This window comes from Ascaphus truei, chromosome 12 (assembly GCF_040206685.1).
Source record: "Ascaphus truei isolate aAscTru1 chromosome 12, aAscTru1.hap1, whole genome shotgun sequence".
Classification (NCBI taxonomy): Eukaryota; Metazoa; Chordata; class Amphibia; order Anura; family Ascaphidae; genus Ascaphus; species Ascaphus truei.
In genome coordinates, this window is record NC_134494.1 from 26,543,870 (window position 1) to 26,563,091 (window position 19,222).

Below are 19,222 nucleotides of genomic sequence, written 5' to 3' on the forward strand. Positions count from 1 at the left end.
GATACATTTAAAAACGTATTGTAACTGGCAGGTACGGGGGGGGGAAAAAAGGCCCTGGCAAAATTCGGTTTTATTACAAATTTCCACTATAAAAATCACACTACATGTGGTATATTGATTGATAAAGCCAGTGAAAAGTGGAATCAAATGCAAGTGAAATGTGTTCGTTGTCGAGTATTTAAAAAAAAAAAAAAAATGTTGTAAAAAAATAAGGCAATAAATTCAAAAAGTCACGCTCAGCTTATATTTAAAAAAAAAAGAGCAAACGAATAAAAACAATCAAAAATTGAGCAGATCAGATCATACATTTTATTAATAATAATAATAATAATAATAATAATAACAACTTTATTTCAATTCAGTACGCCCCGTCCAGAAGCGTTTACAATCTACAATTTTGGTGCCTGAGGCACAGGGAGATAAGGTGCCTTACCCAAGGTCACAAGGAACCTGATTCAAACTCAGTGTCGTTGGTTACAGTCAGTGCCTTTACTCACCGAGCCGCTTCGTCAGCCCTGGTTGAGAAAGAGGTTTAAATAAATGTATGTCCTACCTGTTCTTTTCAAGACAGTTTCGCTCGGAGCTTTCATCCAGCGGAAGGCGCGCCTCCGGTAGGATAATAATAGCAGGTGGAATACATGTACGACCCCCGGTATCGGAATCCTAAAAAGTCAGAAAATGTCAAAAATCACCTACAAGAGGAAAAAAATAGCGAGGCGCTTTATCGCGGCGGAAGTCGGCCATCTGGTCGCGCCCGGTTTTTACGTGACCAAGTCGCCAGCCTTCGCTGCAGCGGCCCCGCCGCCGGATCATCAGCCGCCGGCCGTTTCGCCAATAAGGTAAGATAATTGAAGGGTTTTTAGCGGTTATGATAGGGGGTTAAGGATAGGTGTTTTAGGGGAAGGGGTTAGCTTTTTAGGGTAAAGAATTAGTGGAAGGGCTTAGGGTAAGGGGTTAAAGTTTTTAGGGTAAGGGGTTAAGGTTTTTAGGTTAGGGAGTTTTTAGGGTAAGGGGTTAAGGTTTTTAGGGTAGGGGTTTTTTAGGGTAAGGGGTTCAAGTTTTTAGGGTAAGGGGTTAAGGTTTTTAGGGTAGGGTTTTTTTATGGTAAGGGGTTAAGGTTTTTAGGGTCTGGGGTTTTTAGGGTAAGGGGTTAACGTTTTTAGAGTATGGGGTAGCGTTAGTATTACGGGTTAAGATTAGGGGTTTTTAGGGTAAAGTTAGGGGCTTACCTTAGCGGCGAAACGACCAGCGGAGAGATGTCCCGGCGGCGAGGCGAGTGGCTGGCAGCTAAACACGGCAAAACGCCCTACACCGCGATCACTGCCCTTGTATATTCGCGCCTCTAGATTTAAAGCAATGAGGTGTTTCTCTCTTGCCCGAGTACTAAATGCAGCGTTAGCGAGACGGGGAACGAGAAGTGCCGCATGTCGCGTGAAGGGAACAGCATCACATTACATTTCTGCATCACATGCGTAGTGTTCTCTACAAATATCAAGATCAATTGTAGATACAAATCTACTGCAAGTTTCTAAGAAAGCAAAAGCCAGCAAAATGCTCGCTGCCACAGACCAACTGTGGATTCGCGCGCCCGAACCAGAGATACCTCCTATTCCTGTCAATGTTCAGGTGCATTAAACCAGAGGAGCTCAACTCCCGAAACTGGTCAAGGTTTCAGGATATCCCAGCTCCAATAAAGGTGGCTCAATTTGGCCCTGCTTCAGCATAGGTGGCTCAGTCCAAGACTGAGCCTCTGATTGAGCCACCTGTGCGGAAGCAGGGATATCCTGAAAACCTGACCTATGGAGAGTGGGGCTTGAGGACTGGAGTTGAGCGCGCCTTCATTAACCCATAATGGAGCTTGGGGTGTCCACTAGTAACTTAGATCAATTTGAAGGAACATGATAAGGAGTCCGTGGACCTATATTCTAACTATTCTATGGTCTAGATTCCCAAACGTTTGTAAAATCGTCTATAATATATATGTAGCCCTTTTTGTGCCTGCATGCACTAAGGAACTACGGGTGTTGCATGTACCTGTGGCTTCAGGAGCTCTGAGCCTCCGCTATTTGGGAGCCTGGGGTCATACCCTTACTTATCACGGTGCAGCGCCTCCACTTGCCCAGGATCCCCATGATAGAGAATATACCCTAAGCAAGAACATAACAACCATATTGTGCAACAGCAACCTTTTATGTATTATGCATACTGAACGGAATAAATGCAGAATATATATCTTAACGTTACACACACACAGTGGCTCGGCCACACCTTATCAGGGATAATGTTATGTACACAGGTGGCTCTGCCACTCTCCCTAGGAGTATGTCCTATAACCAGTATCTGTATTGTACCATATGGTTTCACACTGATGCCCCAATTAGTTAGTGGGAGGCGGGATCAGCGCCTGTTGACCGGTGTAGGTGCACTTGTAGACAATGATACCTTCCGGTCACTGCGGTGACCGTCACACTCCACACAGGGTCCTTAGCGTTATTCCAGCCTTTCGCCGACACTCCGTTATGCTGCGTCGTCTGTATCCAATCCAAGATGGCGACCGCAGCTCCGCAGCTCAAACCGCACTAAAGGGAAACGTCCCTAACAGCTATGGCCGTCCCTACAAAACGGCACCCTACGATGACAGGGGAATGCTGCTCGGGCCTGGGGAATGTCTCTCACCTAAGCGGGAAGGTCACTGACCCTCCGCTCACGCACACGAGGTTCCGCCAACCTCCTCCTTCACCTCCCTCTCGTGTCTGACCCACCGCCCACACGCATCCGGTTCCTCTATCCAGAGTCTCACACCCGATTGGTCCTCAGCCTCAGCTGACTCTCTCACAGTTCAGAGTTCAGAGTTCTACAGAATGGTTGCCCTTCGCGCGCTTCTCTCGCGCATGCGCAGCCTAACTGTACACAGTGACCTTGCTGGCAAAAGGACAATATGGCGCTTCCTTTGCAAATGACAGCGCGGAACCTTTATATATATGCACATCCTTACATTCTCCCCTCTCCAGAATCCAACGTCCCCGCTGGTCTACCTAAATCACATATATATAACTATTTACACAACCCTCTCTTTCCTAGATTAGGTTACACATTTCGTTAAACAGTACCATCACAGTTTGCATCCTATGCCGAGCCCACTGCTGCGCCTCATAATGGGGTGCCCCAAATTGGTCATATGCCATCCGCATGGGAGGCTGACTGGTTCTTTGGCTTCGCCGAGGTTGATTCTCCTCCGCTTCCTCTGCAGAGTATCCAGTCTCAACTGGTATTTCCATCTCTACCCTTGAGGGGTTTTCAGCATTAGTACAGTCTCTCTGGGGTGTGAAACAGGGACTTTGTGGATCTAGGGACTGACTCGCTGGAGTCAAATGGTCAATGTTCGGGCCAAGAGGCTCTTTACCCGTGGCTCCTTCGGGAGATGCCCCCACGGCCGGAAGGCCCCTTTGAGAGGTTCCTTCCATTGGATCCTCAGAGGTGGCAATTTTTACAGTCTCTGGGCCATCCTTTGTGTGTTCAACTCCTCCATCTATGGGCGTGGCTGGAACTTCCAATTCGTCAGTCCCTACTTGAGGTATGGGAAGTAGATGATTCCTATGCCACACTTTTACGCGGCCTTCGGAATCCTTGATCCGGTACACAGGAAGGCCAGGCATCTGTGACTCCACCTCATACACACCTTCCCGCCACCGGTCCGCCAATTTATGCTTCCCAGGAACACCTAAGTTGCGTAAGAGGACCGCATCTCCGGGGTGAATTTCCTTGTGACGTACTTTGTGATCGTAGCGCCTTTTATTTCCCGCATTCAACTGCGCTGTCGCCCGTTCAGCCAATTTATAGGCCAGCTGTAAACTGTCCCTTAGCCGCTGTACATATCGAAAATGCGTTCTATTGGATACCCCATCGGTAGATATCCGCAGACGCACATCCACCGGTAACCGGGCTTCTCTTCCGAACATCAAAAAATACGGGGTGTACCCGGTGGACTCATGTCGGGTACAATTATACGCATGTACCAAGGCCTCGACGTGTTTACTCCACTCCGTCTTTTGCGGGCTCGTCAACGTTCCTAACATATCTAACAAAGTGCGATTGAACCGTTCAGGCAAAGCATCCCCTTCGGGGTGGTACGGGGTAGTACGCGACTTGGCAATGTTCAGTAGTGTGAGTAACTCCCGTATTAGTGTACTCTCAAAATCCCTGCCCTGATCAGAGTGAAAACGATTGGGTAATCCATAGTGAATGAAATATTTCTCCCACAGTACTCGGGCCACCGTTACGGCCTTCTGGTCTTTCGTAGGGAACGCTTGGGCGTACCTAGTGTAGTGGTCAGTGATCACGAGAACATTACTAACGCCCCGACTGTCGGGCTCGATACAGAGAAAATCCATACACACCAAGTCCATGGGGCCCGAGCTTTTCAAGTGTGCCATGGGGGCCGCCCTGGTGGGCAGTGTCTTTCTTTGCAAACAGCGATTACACCTCCGACAATGTCGCTCCACGGACTCCCTCATTCTAGGCCAATAGAACCTATCCTGTAGTAGCCCAAATGTCTTGTCAATGCCCAGGTGGCCATGGTCATCGTGAAGGGCCCGGAGGACTAGGGTTCTCAAGCGTTCCGGCAAAAACAGCTGGCGCCGATCGGGATGGTTATGATAGGGTATCACCCGATATAACAAACAATTGTCCATTTCGAACTTCCCAAACTCATTTGACAGGAGTTTCACCAAGTCTTTGGGGGCTCGCTTCAGTATAGAAGGGTTATCTTGTTGTACCGCTTGACGGGCTAGCTCCACTATGGGGTCTTGAGTTTGATAATGCACTAGATCCCTCCACGAGATGATATTATCTTCAGTGATGTTCATCCCTTCTCGACCTTGATAGGCCCGAGGAATAGCCCGCGAATGACATCCCAACGAATCAACAACCCGTAATTCCGAGAATGCTACTTGGTCGTCGACTACCGCAGCCACGGAGCAGAGGGCACGAATCCCGGGACCCGGTATCTCTTCCCAGACTTCCTCATCAGGGGTGGATTGAAGGCCAGGTCGACGAGACAGGGCGTCGGCACCTATGTTGGTGGGTCAGGGTTTGTATTTAAGGTTGAACCTGTAGTTGGCTAGAGCAGCTAACCAACGGTGTCCCGTGGCGTCTAATTTGGCAGATGTATTTATATATGTCATGGGATTGTTGTTCGTTCGTACTTCGAACTGTACCCCATACAGGTAGTCATGCAGTTTGTCCACCACAGCCCATTTTAGCGCCAAGAATTCCAGTTTATGGACCGGGTAGTTCTGTTCGCTAGGGGTCAAGCTTCGGCTCGCATAGGCCACCGGACGTAGCCCGGTCTCATACTTCTGATGCAAGACCGCTCCTAAGCCGCTGAGGCTAGCATCGACATGTAGGACATATTCTCGTTCTGGGTCCGCATAGGCCAAGACGGGAGCCTGAGTGAGGCTGGCCTTTTAGTTCATGAAGACCTGTTCACATTCCGAGGTCCATGTCTCCCCAAAGGGCGTCTGTGCCGTGATTCCCTTCCTCTCGGTTTCTCCCGGATATACCTTTAGGAGATCGTTCAATCGCTTGGCCTTGCTAGAATAGCCCTCAACGAACCGGCGATAATAGCCACAAAATCCCAAGAAGGACCGCAACTCTTGGACATTATGAGGTCTAGGCCAATTCACCACCGCCTCTATCTTCCCTGGATCGGTGGATACTCCATCAGCCGATACAATATGACCCACATACGTCACGGAGGATCGACAGAACTTGCATTTGTCCAGAGACAGTTTTAGACCCTCCCCCTGAAGTCTATCTAGCACCTTCATCAGCCTCTCGGAGTGCTCTTCTAGAGTCCGCCCGAACACGATAATGTCGTCCAGGTACACCAAGCATTCTCGCGGGTTCAGGTCTCCGAGGGTTTTTTCCATTAATCTCTGGAACGTGGCCGGGGCCCCGCAGATCCCTTGTGGCATGCGGGTAAATTGGTAGAACCCTAATGGACAGATGAAGGCCGTTTTTTCTTGGTCTTCCTGGCCCATGGGTACTTGGTAGTATCCGGACCTGAGATCGAGCACACTGAACCATTTACTTCCCGTCAGAGCGTTCAGGAGATCCTCGATTCGGGGCAGTGTATACTGATCGGGGATAGTACGGGTATTCAGGTTCTGTAATCCACACAGAGACGGACCGTCCCGTTCTTCTTGCGGACTACCACGATGGGTGAGGCGTAAGGCTCCGAGATTCCTGCACGATGCCAGCCGTTTCCATCTCGGCGAGTAATCTCCTCACTTCTTCAACATCCCGGGGGGCAAGCCGGCGGGAGCGCTCCCGGAAGGGGGTAGCGTCGCTCATTCGGATGGTATGGTGGGCACTGCGACTGCACCCCACATCCATATCACTAGTGGAGAACACACTCCTTCGGTCGTGTAGCTCGTCCTGCAGTCTCTTCCTCCATTCATCCGGGAGTGGCGAGTCGCCGAAGTCAAATTCCAACACTGAATCAGAGGTAGTAGAGGAGCACCCAGATTGTCTCGTCGGGACCTTCTCCTCGGGAGTCACGGGGTATATTCTTCCCAGCGTCTGCCGCCGGTCAATAGTCATGGGATACGGGGATATATTCTGCACGTACACCCAGGTGCGACTCGGAATCTTCCCGGGCCATTTCTTTACGGAGGCCAGTACTTTGTAGCCCAACCGTTGTTCGTCTTGGGCCACACTTTCCACGGTGAAGAGTTGATCCTCCGACCGTCGTCGGGGGTAGTGGCAAGCAGCGACCATCATTCGTCCTTCCCCCGGGGGAATTTGAGTCAGCCCCCATTCTTGGCTGTAAAGGACGCCATACTCCTCTTCAGTCGCAATTTTACCGCAGACCTCTTGGAGGGCGGGGCAGGCCGCTAGGGCCAGCAGCGGGGCTTCTCCCGCTTCCTGCAAAAACTGGCGGAATACCGCGCGCACCATGTCAGCGTTGGTCCCCAAGATGATTGGGGCGCTGGGGTGGTCCTGAGGTTCGGGGCACACTAAGGCCTCCACTTCCATGGGGTGATGTTTACCCGTGTTCAGCTGGAGAATATCTAACTGCACCTTTACTACTCCGTCTATGGGGTAATCCTCATGACTCAATCCCCGTAGTCGCAAGGCATCCGCAGATAGCAACGGCAATTGGTGTAGGTGTTGGTCGTAGAAGGGCCGGTATACAATGGTCACTTGGGACCCCGTATCCAACAATGCGGCGGCGTAGATGCCCTCGATAACTACCCGAATAATGGAGGCGGGGCCAATTCGGTGGCTCGGAGAGGGTGGTGATGCCTTTTCATCCTCCAGAGTTTGGCACGGCATTGACTGCGCCGGTCGGGACGACGTCCTCCGCAAGGTGGGGCAGCGGGCCCGTAAATGTCCCATCTTTCCGCATGCGTAGCACTGCATTTGACTGAGGTAATCCTCGCCTCTCCTGGTTGGTGAACTTCGCCCGGTCGGGGGACGAGATCTGGGTGTCACTGGGGGGGTGACATCCTCGGGGTCGGGATCCCCAGATTCGGGCACGTCGGGCTTGGGTTCCACTTTCTTGACTTCCTTACTCCCAGGCTGTGGCTTCTTCCCGGTGGCTAGGTCACGCCCTAACAACACCGTCTCGTGTGCTTGGACCCGATCCATTAGGTCGTGAAACGACAAGGCTTGTCCGGGCGTTAGGCAGCTACTGACCCGCACCGACACGGGGTGTAGGGGTAGGAGCCCCCTCAACAGCTGAGTGGTGCGTAGTCCGTTGGCTTCTATCCTCGGCAACACGCCCTTCCTCACCAGATTCCAGAGGTCCAGGTGTAGTCGCCTGAGAAAATCGGACACCATTTCCCCTTCCTTCTGGGCTAACGCATGGAATTTGGCCATCAAAGCATATGTGTCCACCGGGGCTCCATACGCCTTTGTCAGGCAGTAGATGAGATCTGCCGCATCAGCTTCCGGATTGTCATCTCGGTAGTAGTGCACCATGTGGGACGCGGGGGGCCGTAAGCACTCAACGATGCGCTGTCTGCGGACCGCGTCCGTGCAGGTCCATTCAGGCAGTACCTGTTCGGTATGATCCAACCAGTCCTCTATCCCTACTTCCCCTTGGGGCGTGGGTTTCTCACCGGAGAAGTCCTTTAACTTCCTGTACTGGAGCGACTGGGTGGTGTTGTGGAGAGCGGCGGCTATGGCGGGAATAGAGGTGTCTCCCGGTAAGCTATCCCCGACTGCGGGGTAAGTGTCCAATCTTGATAAGCTAAGTCAGTTGAGGGCAGACCGCAGGCCGGACGGGGTGGATGAGGAGCCTATGCTCAGGGCTGCCGGCCAGCGAGGGTGCAGGCCACGGTCAGGGGAGTGGTCGGGGCCTCCGGTCGCGGCACCTACGGCGGGTGTGTACTCTCTCTGTGGGGTGGAGGTGGCCAGGGGCGCAGGGGTGTCCACCTGGACTATGGGGCAGCGCACCCCCGGGGCCTCGGGCAGCAGCAGTATACGGGGCAAAGCCTCGGGGCATATATCTTGTTCAGTGGCATACAAGACCCGGCGCCAGGCCTGGTCGCGGTCATAGAAGTGGTCTTGTACTTGGGCATTGTCCAGGAGCGGAAGCTTTCGGACCTGCTCGGTCACTGTGCCTAACGAGATCGTGGCGGGGACATGGCCCAGCGCGAAAGCACGGTTCAAGGGAATCCCGCGCCGCTGGGCCCACTTGCGCACCTCGAGCGCCGAGGGCACCGACATGATGTGGGTTGGTTGCACAATAGAGACAAAAAAAATGTGGGGCACCCCAGGTCTAAGATCTCAGCAGCGCCTCCAAATGTAGCCCTTTTTGTGCCTGCATGCACTAAGGAACTACGGGTGTTGCATGTACCTGTGGCTTCAGGAGCTCTGAGCCTCCGCTATTTGGGAGCCTGGGGTCATACCCTTACTTATCACGGTGCAGCGCCTCCACTTGCCCAGGATCCCCATGATAGAGAATATACCCTAAGCAAGAACATAACAACCATATTGTGCAACAGCAACCTTTTATGTATTATGCATACTGAACGGAATAAATGCAGAATATATATCTTAACGTTACACACACACAGTGGCTCGGCCACACCTTATCAGGGATAATGTTATGTACACAGGTGGCTCTGCCACTCTCCCTAGGAGTATGTCCTATAACCAGTATCTGTATTGTACCATATGGTTTCACACTGATGCCCCAATTAGTTAGTGGGAGGCGGGATCAGCGCCTGTTGACCGGTGTAGGTGCACTTGTAGACAATGATACCTTCCGGTCACTGCGGTGACCGTCACACTCCACACAGGGTCCTTAGCATTATTCCAGCCTTTCGCCGACACTCCGTTATGCTGCGTCGTCTGTATCCAATCCAAGATGGCGACCGCAGCTCCGCAGCTCAAACCGCACTAAAGGGAAACGTCCCTAACAGCTATGGCCGTCCCTACAAAACGGCACCCTACGATGACAGGGGAATGCTGCTCGGGCCTGGGGAATGTCTCTCACCTAAGCGGGAAGGTCACTGACCCTCCGCTCACGCACACGAGGTTCCGCCAACCTCCTCCTTCACCTCCCTCTCGTGTCTGACCCACCGCCCACACGCATCCGGTTCCTCTATCCAGAGTCTCACACCCGATTGGTCCTCAGCCTCAGCTGACTCTCTCACAGTTCAGAGTTCAGAGTTCTACAGAATGGTTGCCCTTCGCGCGCTTCTCTCGCGCATGCGCAGCCTAACTGTACACAGTGACCTTGCTGGCAAAAGGACAATATGGCGCTTCCTTTGCAAATGACAGCGCGGAACCTTTATATATACAGCTAAACCCCGTTATAACGCGCCTCGTTATACCGCGATTCGGTTATAACGCGGTTTTCCCGTGGCTCCCGTTTAAAAAAAAAAAAAAAAAAAAAAATTTTTAAAAAAAAATTTTTTTTTTCATTTTTTTTTTGCACACTGCACACACTGCACACACTGCACACACTCACTGCACACACACTGCTCATTGCTCACACTGCCACACTGCACACACACTGCACACTGCACACACACTGCTCATTGCTCACACTGACACACTGCACACACACTGCACACTGCACACACACTGCTCATTGCTCACACTGCACACACTGACACACTGCACACACACTGCACACTGCACACACACTGCTCATTGCTCACACTGCACACACTGACACACTGCACACACACTGCACACTGCACACACACTGCTCATTGGACACACTGCACACACACTGCACACTGCACACACACTGCTCATTGCTCACACTGCACACACTGACACACTGCACACACACTGCACACTGCACACACACTGCTCATTGGACACACTGCACACACACTGCACACTGCACACACACTGCTCATTGCTCACACTGCACACACTGACACACTGCACACACACTGCACACTGCACACACACTGCTCATTGGACACACTGCACACACACTGCACACTGCACACACACTGCTCATTGGACACACTGCACACACACTGCACACTGCACACACACTGCTCATTGCTCACACTGCACACACTGACACACTGCACACACACTGCTCATTGGACACACTGCACACACACTGCACACTGCACACACACTGCTCATTGGTCACACTGCACACACTGACACACTGCACACACACTGTACACTGCACACACACTCCTCATTGCTCACACTGCACACACACTCACACACACTTACAGACACTCACACACACTCACACACACTTACGCACACGCACACACACTCACACACACTCCCACGCACACTTACGCACACTTACGCACACTCACGCACACTCACAGACACTCACACACACTTACACGCACTTACACACACTTACACACACTTACACACACTTACACACTCACAGACACTCACACACACTTACACACACTTACACACACTTACACACACTTACACACACTCACAGACACTCACAGACACTCACACACTCTTACACACACTTACACACACTTACACACACTTACACACACACTCAGACACTTACACACACTCACACCCACATACACACACCCATATACACACACACACTTTCTCTCCCATATATACATACACACACACACTCTCTCACTCTACACAGACGGGGGGTGGGGTCGGAGCACAGGAAAGGCCGCGACCAGCACCACCACCCGCTCCCCCCCCTCCTCCCGCGCAGGCAGCGGGAGCGCCAGGGACAGCGGTGGGGAGAAGAAACCCCCCGCTACCACCTCCATGCAGGCAGCGGGATCTGAGGTAAGCGGCGACCTGAGGGACATCCCCGCTCTCATCTCCTGCCCCGCGGGCTGTCACGCGGTGACAGGGGGAAGCGGGGACAGGAGGGACATCCCCGCTCCCATCTCCTGCCCCGCGGCCTGTCACACGGTGACAGGGGGAAGCGGGGACAGGAGGGACATCCCCGCTCCCATCTCCTGCCCCGCGGCCTGTCCCGCGGTGACAGGGGGAAGCGGGGAGCGGAGGGACATGCCCGCTCCCATCTCCTGTCCCGCGGGATGAATATGCGCTAAAGCGCGGCGGCCATTTTTTTTTCTCGCGACCCCGTTAGTAACGCGGTGGTCTCGGGGTGGACCCCGAGACCCGCGTTATAACGGGGTTTAGCTGTATGCACATCCTTACATATAGAATGCTGGATATTTGTTCCGGTTTTATGCCGTACTCACTAAGAAATATATTCACAACACTGGTGTGCTAATTACCTCATTTGGCGATAATGCAGAAGAACCACGCTAGTCACTATTGCAATGAGCTGATGAGCTTGTAAAGCATAGCAAAGGGATGCCTTCAGATACCAAAGGGGTTAAATATTACACCAAATAAATGACACTACACTAACTACCCCGCCCCCCCCACCCGTCGCATATCGAAGAGGCTAGTAAGGTCTCGCTTGGCAACCCCCACATCACAAATTACCCATCCCCTTTACTCACCAGTGTACCACCACCCTAACATACCTAACAAACCCCAGTGTAGATAAAGGACATACAAAAAATATGAAATAAACCATTAAATAAATAAACATAAGCATCAAGTGGTGGTCAATAACTCCTTCAGTGCCGGTGAGGCAACCTATGCTCTTTCAAAGAGAGCCTAGGCAGCCACATTGGTACTGAAGGGGTTAATTAAAAAATAAAAGCACTTACCCCCTCCATTTGTACGCTCCTCCATGGCCTTAAGGGTCAAATATCCCTGGAACAGCTGCATTAAATTAATCCAACGGGCCCAACCACCAAAGAATTATTAAAAAATTAAACAAAATATCCATGGAAATAAATGAATAATTTTTTCACCCCTTGCTGCCCCCCCGAGCCCCCCAATTAAAAAAAACGCATATTGGCCACCTTGAATTCAAAGTTTTTTTTATGTCCATCGATGACCCAACCTCAATGTTGACCAAAACTATTGATCATATCATACTTGGTCATTGAAGAATATCCCTCAGTGATTTTTAAACCCTTTTCTTATTAATCTTCTTCCTTTTTAATGGGAGACATCCTCACAAGGCCTCTCTTTTACTTGACGAACCGGTCACGTGACATCACAGGCACGCCTTCACAGGCCACAGGCCACGGATTGCCTCTGCAGCAGGCGCGCGCGACGCCATGCGCTCCGTCGCACCTGCAGTATGGCCTTGGGGCGAAAAACCACGTTGAGGAGCGCAATATGGGCGAGGTAATTGTTTTTATTCAATCATTAATCCCTTTAGTGCCACCGAGACTACCTAGGGTATCCTTGAATGAGCCAAGGTAGCCTCATTGGCACTGAACCAAACCTAGCACTATCAGCCCAAATGAATTGGCGCCCGGGATGACGTCGGACGCGGACCCCAGACGCATGCGTACCTGACTGCACTTTTTATGCTTGCACAATTCGCGCCAAAACCAGCCGGTGCAGCGTCACATGCATGCGTCTGGGGTCCGCGTCCGACGTCATCCCGGGCGCCAATTCATTTTGGGCTGTCTTCGGATGATGTATAGCGGCGCGACGGACCCAAGACGCATGCGTATGACGCTGCACCGGCTGGTTTTGGTGCGAATTGTGCAAGTATAAAAAGTGAAGTCAGGTATGTCTAATTACACCTTGCTAAAGTCCCTGTCGGATGAGACGCGTTGGCGCGTTAGTCCTCTCTTCATTTTTGTACCCTTAAATAAACCACCTTATACTTTTCATATGGAGTTGCCCTGAATTCATTGTTCTGCGCTTGGATGGACTGTGTGCGTGCTCCTTTACTCCACCACCTCTATCCTGGAGCGATATGGCGGTAGATCCCTTGTTAGGCATAGCAATTTATAGGCATTGGGGGTAGTTACGTGTTTGGTATGTTAATCCTTTAGAAGACCTTAGTGGCCAGCTAGCCATGGCTTACCCCCATGTATAAAGTAAACCTACATTCATGTCAAATATTCTTATTTGTTTTATTCGAGGAAGTGCAATTGGTCAAAGAAGTACCATTTCACCGTTTTGTGCTTATAACAACTTTGTTTCATATACTGCTTTTCTCCCAATGGGACTCAAAGCACATCACAATTACAGCATAGTGCGCGGTACGCAGCAATGTTACAGACACAGGTGAGCTTACAGTCTATGTTTTTGGTGCCTGATGCACAGGGAGATAAAATGACTCGTCCAAGGTCACAAGGAGCCGACCACGGGAATCGAACCAGATTCCACTGATCCAAACTCAGTGTCGTTACTCACTGAGCCACTCCCTCAGCCCTTGCTTGATTGCTGCGGAGCATAGTTTTGTAATAAAAAAAGTTTTGTAATAAAAAATGGTAAAAAATGGCAGTGCGGCTTTGCAGTCATATTTAGTATCAACCACTTGTCTACCGTCAAACTACCAACACTGGGTTGAATTCCATGCCGTTAAAAAGTCCCTTCTGTAAGGAATAAGGGTAACCCCTCTAAAATATATCATGGATTGTGAACTTGAAGTGCAAGTTTGTAGGGAAGCCTGCGTGGCTATGTTTTAGTACAGGGACCAAAAGGTGGCATAGTAGACGGACAACACATGAAGTCCGCATGATACTCCTTCATTTGGGAGTTTTAGCACCTGCATCCATTGTAACAGTTATTATTTTACAACTTTTATCTTCTATAAATACAAATGGCCCCTTCCTCAGCTTAATATAAACAATGTATTTCTACAAGGGAGGTGCACACAGGGATATGGCTATTAGGCATATATACTAAAGAGAAATTAAACCCCTCCATTATGGCACTTAAATCCCTATTACCAGCTGGTAATAAGGAGTTAAGTGCCCTATTTTTTTTCCATCTATTAAAATGTTTTACCAGGAAGTAATACATTGAGAGTTACCTCTCGTTTTCAAGTATGTCCTGGACACAGTTAATATGACAAATAATACATGGTTAAAAATAAGGTTACATAAATGAACAGGGTATACATTATATACAAGACATTGCCTGCACAATAAGAGATAATGGGGGTTATGAACAAAGCAGTGATAAGTGTTTTTAAGTGAGATAAATGCTTTATGGCGCAATTTATAGCGCAAATTTTTTAGCAATGACTGTGATTTAATGATAAAAAGAGTTTTAAGCGGGATACTGCAGTGTTATCACTGCTTTGTGAATTGAGCTGCACGCAATATTAAGAAATAAAGGCATTTATCTCACTTAAAAACACTTATCACTGCTTTGTGCATAACCCCCAATATATATTATAGGCGTATGTAACAGTTACAGACCAGATTAAAATGTGAGACAGCCTTAGTTTTGAAAGAACTTAAACTGGTGGTGGATGTGAGAGTCTCCGGTAGGTTGTTCCAGTTTTGGGGTGCACGGTAAGAGAAGGAGGAGCGGCCGGATACTTTGTTGAGCCTTGGGACCATGAACAGTCTTTTGGAGTCTGATCTCAGAGGGATTTATTTTCTCTTTAGTATATATAGATCTTTTGTGGAGTTCAGTATATAAATGACCTCTCTGCAAACCCCCCCAAATGAAGGAGGTAGAGAGTTGCCATATCTTTTAAGTGTATTGTTTCCTGGCTCCTTTGCTTATTTGCAAATTCCTGTTTAGCATCGCTGAGAGCAATACCGACGGTTTCACAGGCTTAAATGACAACTGTCATTTCCTTTATATACTGCTGAGGAACTGCATGTTCACACGAGAGGATACAAATATAATACTTCCAGAAAAAAATCACCAACGTGGGTTCCAAATGTGCTGTTTGCAACAAGCCAGGAAACTAATCATTAGCACAATGTGCCTTTGAGATACGTGACAAATCATCCCTGGGCTCATAGCTGACACTTTTCCTTCCATATGAAAGGAAAGGCAGCGGATGTTTTTAACTATGAAGTGGAATCGTGAGGCTCCAAAGATAATGAAAAGTTGAGAACGGAAACCATGCCAAGATATAAATTCCATGATTTTTATAACGTTAAGAAAGAAAAAAAAAGGCAGAGAACGGCAACTTGATCTCTTCTCTAAAGCATAAATAAAGTTAATTAAAGCCGTCTTTGAGAATTAGCAGAGGAATGTCTACAACTTCATATTTAAAAGTCGTTAATCATCTCTTTCAGGGACATTGCATTCTGAGAGCTGGAAGCCTAACGCGCAATGCTTTTCCTGCTGACAGAAAAGGCTTTCCTATTGACTGAAAACCTGAAGTGTATAAAGGAACAGCAGACGCGCGATAAAGTAGGCATGTTACCACTGCTTTCAGGGGCGCCCAACTCTAAAATAATACAGAACTGAAATGTCTGCACTTTGCAGGACTTCAAAACAAAGCACGTATTAAAGAGGCAAATCAAGCATGCAATTTATTTTTATTTTTAACATAGGTTTGAAGTAGGGCGTATCCGGAGCTGAGCCCCATTCATTTCAGCTCCTGGGGCCCCGTGCTTCCGGAGACACTTAACCCAGTGGTGGGTGCCAGTAGCCGTTCCGCTCGGCTAGCAGCGTTCACGCAATGGTGGATTTTTAAAGCTCCTGCACCCTGTGGGCCAATAGGAAGCCGTGATGTCATCAGGTTCAGCTTCCTATTGGCCGGTGTGACGCAGGCACTTTAAACTATGCCCAGATACCAGCACCCACTTTGGAGGCAAGTACCTCCGGAAGCAGGGGGTCCTCGGAGCTAAAATTAACGGGGTTCAGCGTCAGAGACCCCCTGCTTCAATCCTACGTCTTTTTTTAAAAAAAGCAAGAAAATAAAGACGGCTTAGATTGCTCCTTTAACTGAAGAATATCGACGATTGAGCACCAAAACGCCGATATGTTTCAATTAATATGTGCTTCGTTTTAAAGTCCTCTGCAGTGCCGACATTTCACTTCTGTACACCTTTACCATGCAATCCACGGAGTCCCCACGAGTGCTGCCCCCGCTGTCTTTCTAACTCTAAACTAATACACATGGAAGCAAAAACTATATATATAATGCGGTTTATTGAAATCCAAAATAAAATTTACGTTGATGCATGCAACTTCTCTGTAGTGCCTAGAAAGATTAATTTACGGTTTGTAAGTCCCTGTAATGAACCAACTGAGATATTAAATTACAGGCTAACTAGCTTCCGGACCACTGCAACGAAAGTGCTCGATCAGATAGTCTCTTGTTACATAAGACTCCAGAAAGGATGAATACATCTATGAATATTTTTTGCTAAGGGATGATCATTGAAATTGGAAAACTGCTCCTCTCTAGCAGCAAAATGATATGTTACTTACTAAAAGAAGCCTTCTCTGCCAACGATCTTTTATTTCACATTTAATATATTGCTGGGCAATCCTTCTGTGAAATGCGTAGGCAAATGAAGCTAATCAGTGAGAAAAGCTAATCTAGATCTTGACACTACAAAACAGGCGATGCTATCTTTATAGTTATTTTAAATGTGTAGCTGATATGAACATAGGATTGTGGAAAAAAAGCAGCAACAAATTGTATATATAAAATATTTTGATGATAACATCTTACTGAGAAAAATAATAGTCATTGCTCACCCAGTGGTGTAGTATTAATTGTCTTTTGACTGGGGAATTCAGTGGTATTTTTTTTTTAGTAGGGAAAAAGGTGCTGCAGCAAAAGCAACAGAACCTTAATGTTTAACCAAGTCTAAATAATTCACATTTAAATACATTTTACAAAGTAAATCAATAACATGTTTAAAAAGTATTTGTGCACTAACAGTTAGTATGTCCAGCCCCATCCCTAATCATGTTATATTCAATACATGGAGTTTCTTCCTGCTCCTTAAAACAACAAATGCCGGATCTCAAAAAAAGATACAGGAACTCCATTGTCCCCAAAAATAGCCAGTGGGAGCATATATCACAAATAACTGCTGTGCAGCTAAACAGGAGCTAACAGTTTGAGTGTAAGCAGGAAATGCTGGACTCAAGCAAACCTGGTTCCAGTCCAGTGTCAGCTCCTTGTGACCTTGGGCAAGTCACTTTATCTCCCTGTGCCTCAGGCACCAACATAAAATGAGTTATTCTGAGCACTGACACATTGTATCTGCAAGATTCTACGTACAGCAGAATGGTCACCGTCTGTGCTATATAAGAAATACACATCACTAAATAAAGATGATCATTCACAATCAATTTTTTGTGGAGCACAGCATGTTTCAGTATCACTGTACCGATGAAATTATACATTGAAATTTGAGTATGTACTTTTTGTATTATATGCCGATCGGCCTAATTACGGTTCTAATCAGTGGCCCTGTAGGAATGAAGGGTATGCTTACCTTTCCTGGAACAGAAGACGTTGTGTGCTGTGCTTCTGCTGGATGCTCCTCATCTTGAGGTAGGGTGGGCATGATGAGTAGTGGGAGATAGTTTGGGATAGATCATGCACTCTGCCAAAGTCCCTCTAACCCCAGGAGATGAGGATTCAGAACCTTCTTCATCCGCTGTTTGCTGCAGATGCCAAAAGATGCAAAATCAGATTCATTTCAAATCTACCTCCCTACGCCGGGATTCTTCTAGAATAACAAACAGTATTAAGGTCTGAAATTAAAAAAAAATAGTGGTCTTTACGTCTGGTATTTTTAATATCTGAAGCACCCAAATTGGAAACAGTTATGCAACCAAAGTAAAGTCCAGCTGCTGATTCGTTTAACATGTTTCCAGAGCAGAAAGTCAATTCTGGAGGAACTCGTTCAATTCTACACATTTTATTTTCTTTAGTTTGTTGTTGGTTAGATAAAATACAAACAGAAAGTGAACTCTTCGATCAACTAACTTCCCCTCAGCCCAAAATAAGGAAACATTGGATATTTTGAGAAATTTGCTGAACTTTTAAAGGCTCCCTGGCCTACATTTCCAAAGTACTAATGTAGCTCCATTTATGCCCCAGCCGGTTCACTTAATTGTACTGAAATGCATTACAGGTGGGCCCCACTCATACAGTATGGCTGGTTCAGTTCTAGGCCCCCACCGGAAAAGCAGAAAATCGGCAAAAAGCGGAACATAGCTTTTTTTGTGCAGATCACACAAATGCTATGTTCACCGGCGATATCCCGTGCCTCCTCCTTCTCTGTCCCAGAATGCAGCATAGTGCGCATGCGCAGAGTCAGGCAGCCCGTTTTACGCATTCGCAGAGTCGGGCGGCCCATTCTGCGCATGCGCAAAGTCGGGCAGCCTGTTTTACTCATGCGCAGAGTCGGGCGGCCCCTTCTGCGCATGCGCGTAAACATGGCTGGTCAGGAAACAGTACCGTTGTATTGGCGGAACGCCGAGAAACGGGGCCCTCGTGTACTATTTTACGTCAATTACTGCCTCACAACCAGTGGTGTTTTTGCAGGGAAAAGGCAAAGAACAATTAATGTATGTCTAAGACACAGTACAAAAAAAATAAAAATATATTTCTGGGTCTCTCCCACATCGGATTGCAGACCAGTTCTTAATCATTTCATAATCAGTATCAGTTTCTTGCTAAACACTAAAAAAAAAAAAGTGCCTCAGTTTTTTTAAGTTTCTCTACAAAAAAACCCTGCTCATGACTACCATATTTTTAAAACCAACAATGAGGCCAAGATACTGTCAAGCCTTGTATGTACTTTTGTTTATGTTCTCGTCGAACGTTATCCTCTGAGCTATTTATTTGACACTGTAAAGCATTTTATGTGGTGTGGCTATAGTGTTCGTGGCTTGCTTGCTTTTTTTTAACCCTGCAGTACCGTATATATTTTAGAATTCAGTTTCAATACAAAGC

The 19,222-nt window shown here is 48.2% G+C and overlaps 1 protein-coding gene across 2 annotated transcripts in view; it reads right to left on the minus strand.

Annotated features, from left to right (window-relative positions):
• The window catches only part of IRAG1 (inositol 1,4,5-triphosphate receptor associated 1), a 111,717-nt gene that overhangs the window by 47,181 nt on the left and 45,314 nt on the right, over window positions 1-19,222 (minus strand). For both annotated transcript variants that reach the window (XM_075567102.1, XM_075567101.1), the window contains exons 2-3: window positions 17,754-17,925; window positions 554-663 (exon numbers count right to left, since the gene is read on the minus strand). In XM_075567102.1, the coding sequence (XP_075423217.1) occupies window positions 554-663; window positions 17,754-17,825 (182 nt within the window). In that variant the 5' untranslated portion in view covers window positions 17,826-17,925. The remainder of the gene's footprint in view (window positions 1-553; window positions 664-17,753; window positions 17,926-19,222) is intronic.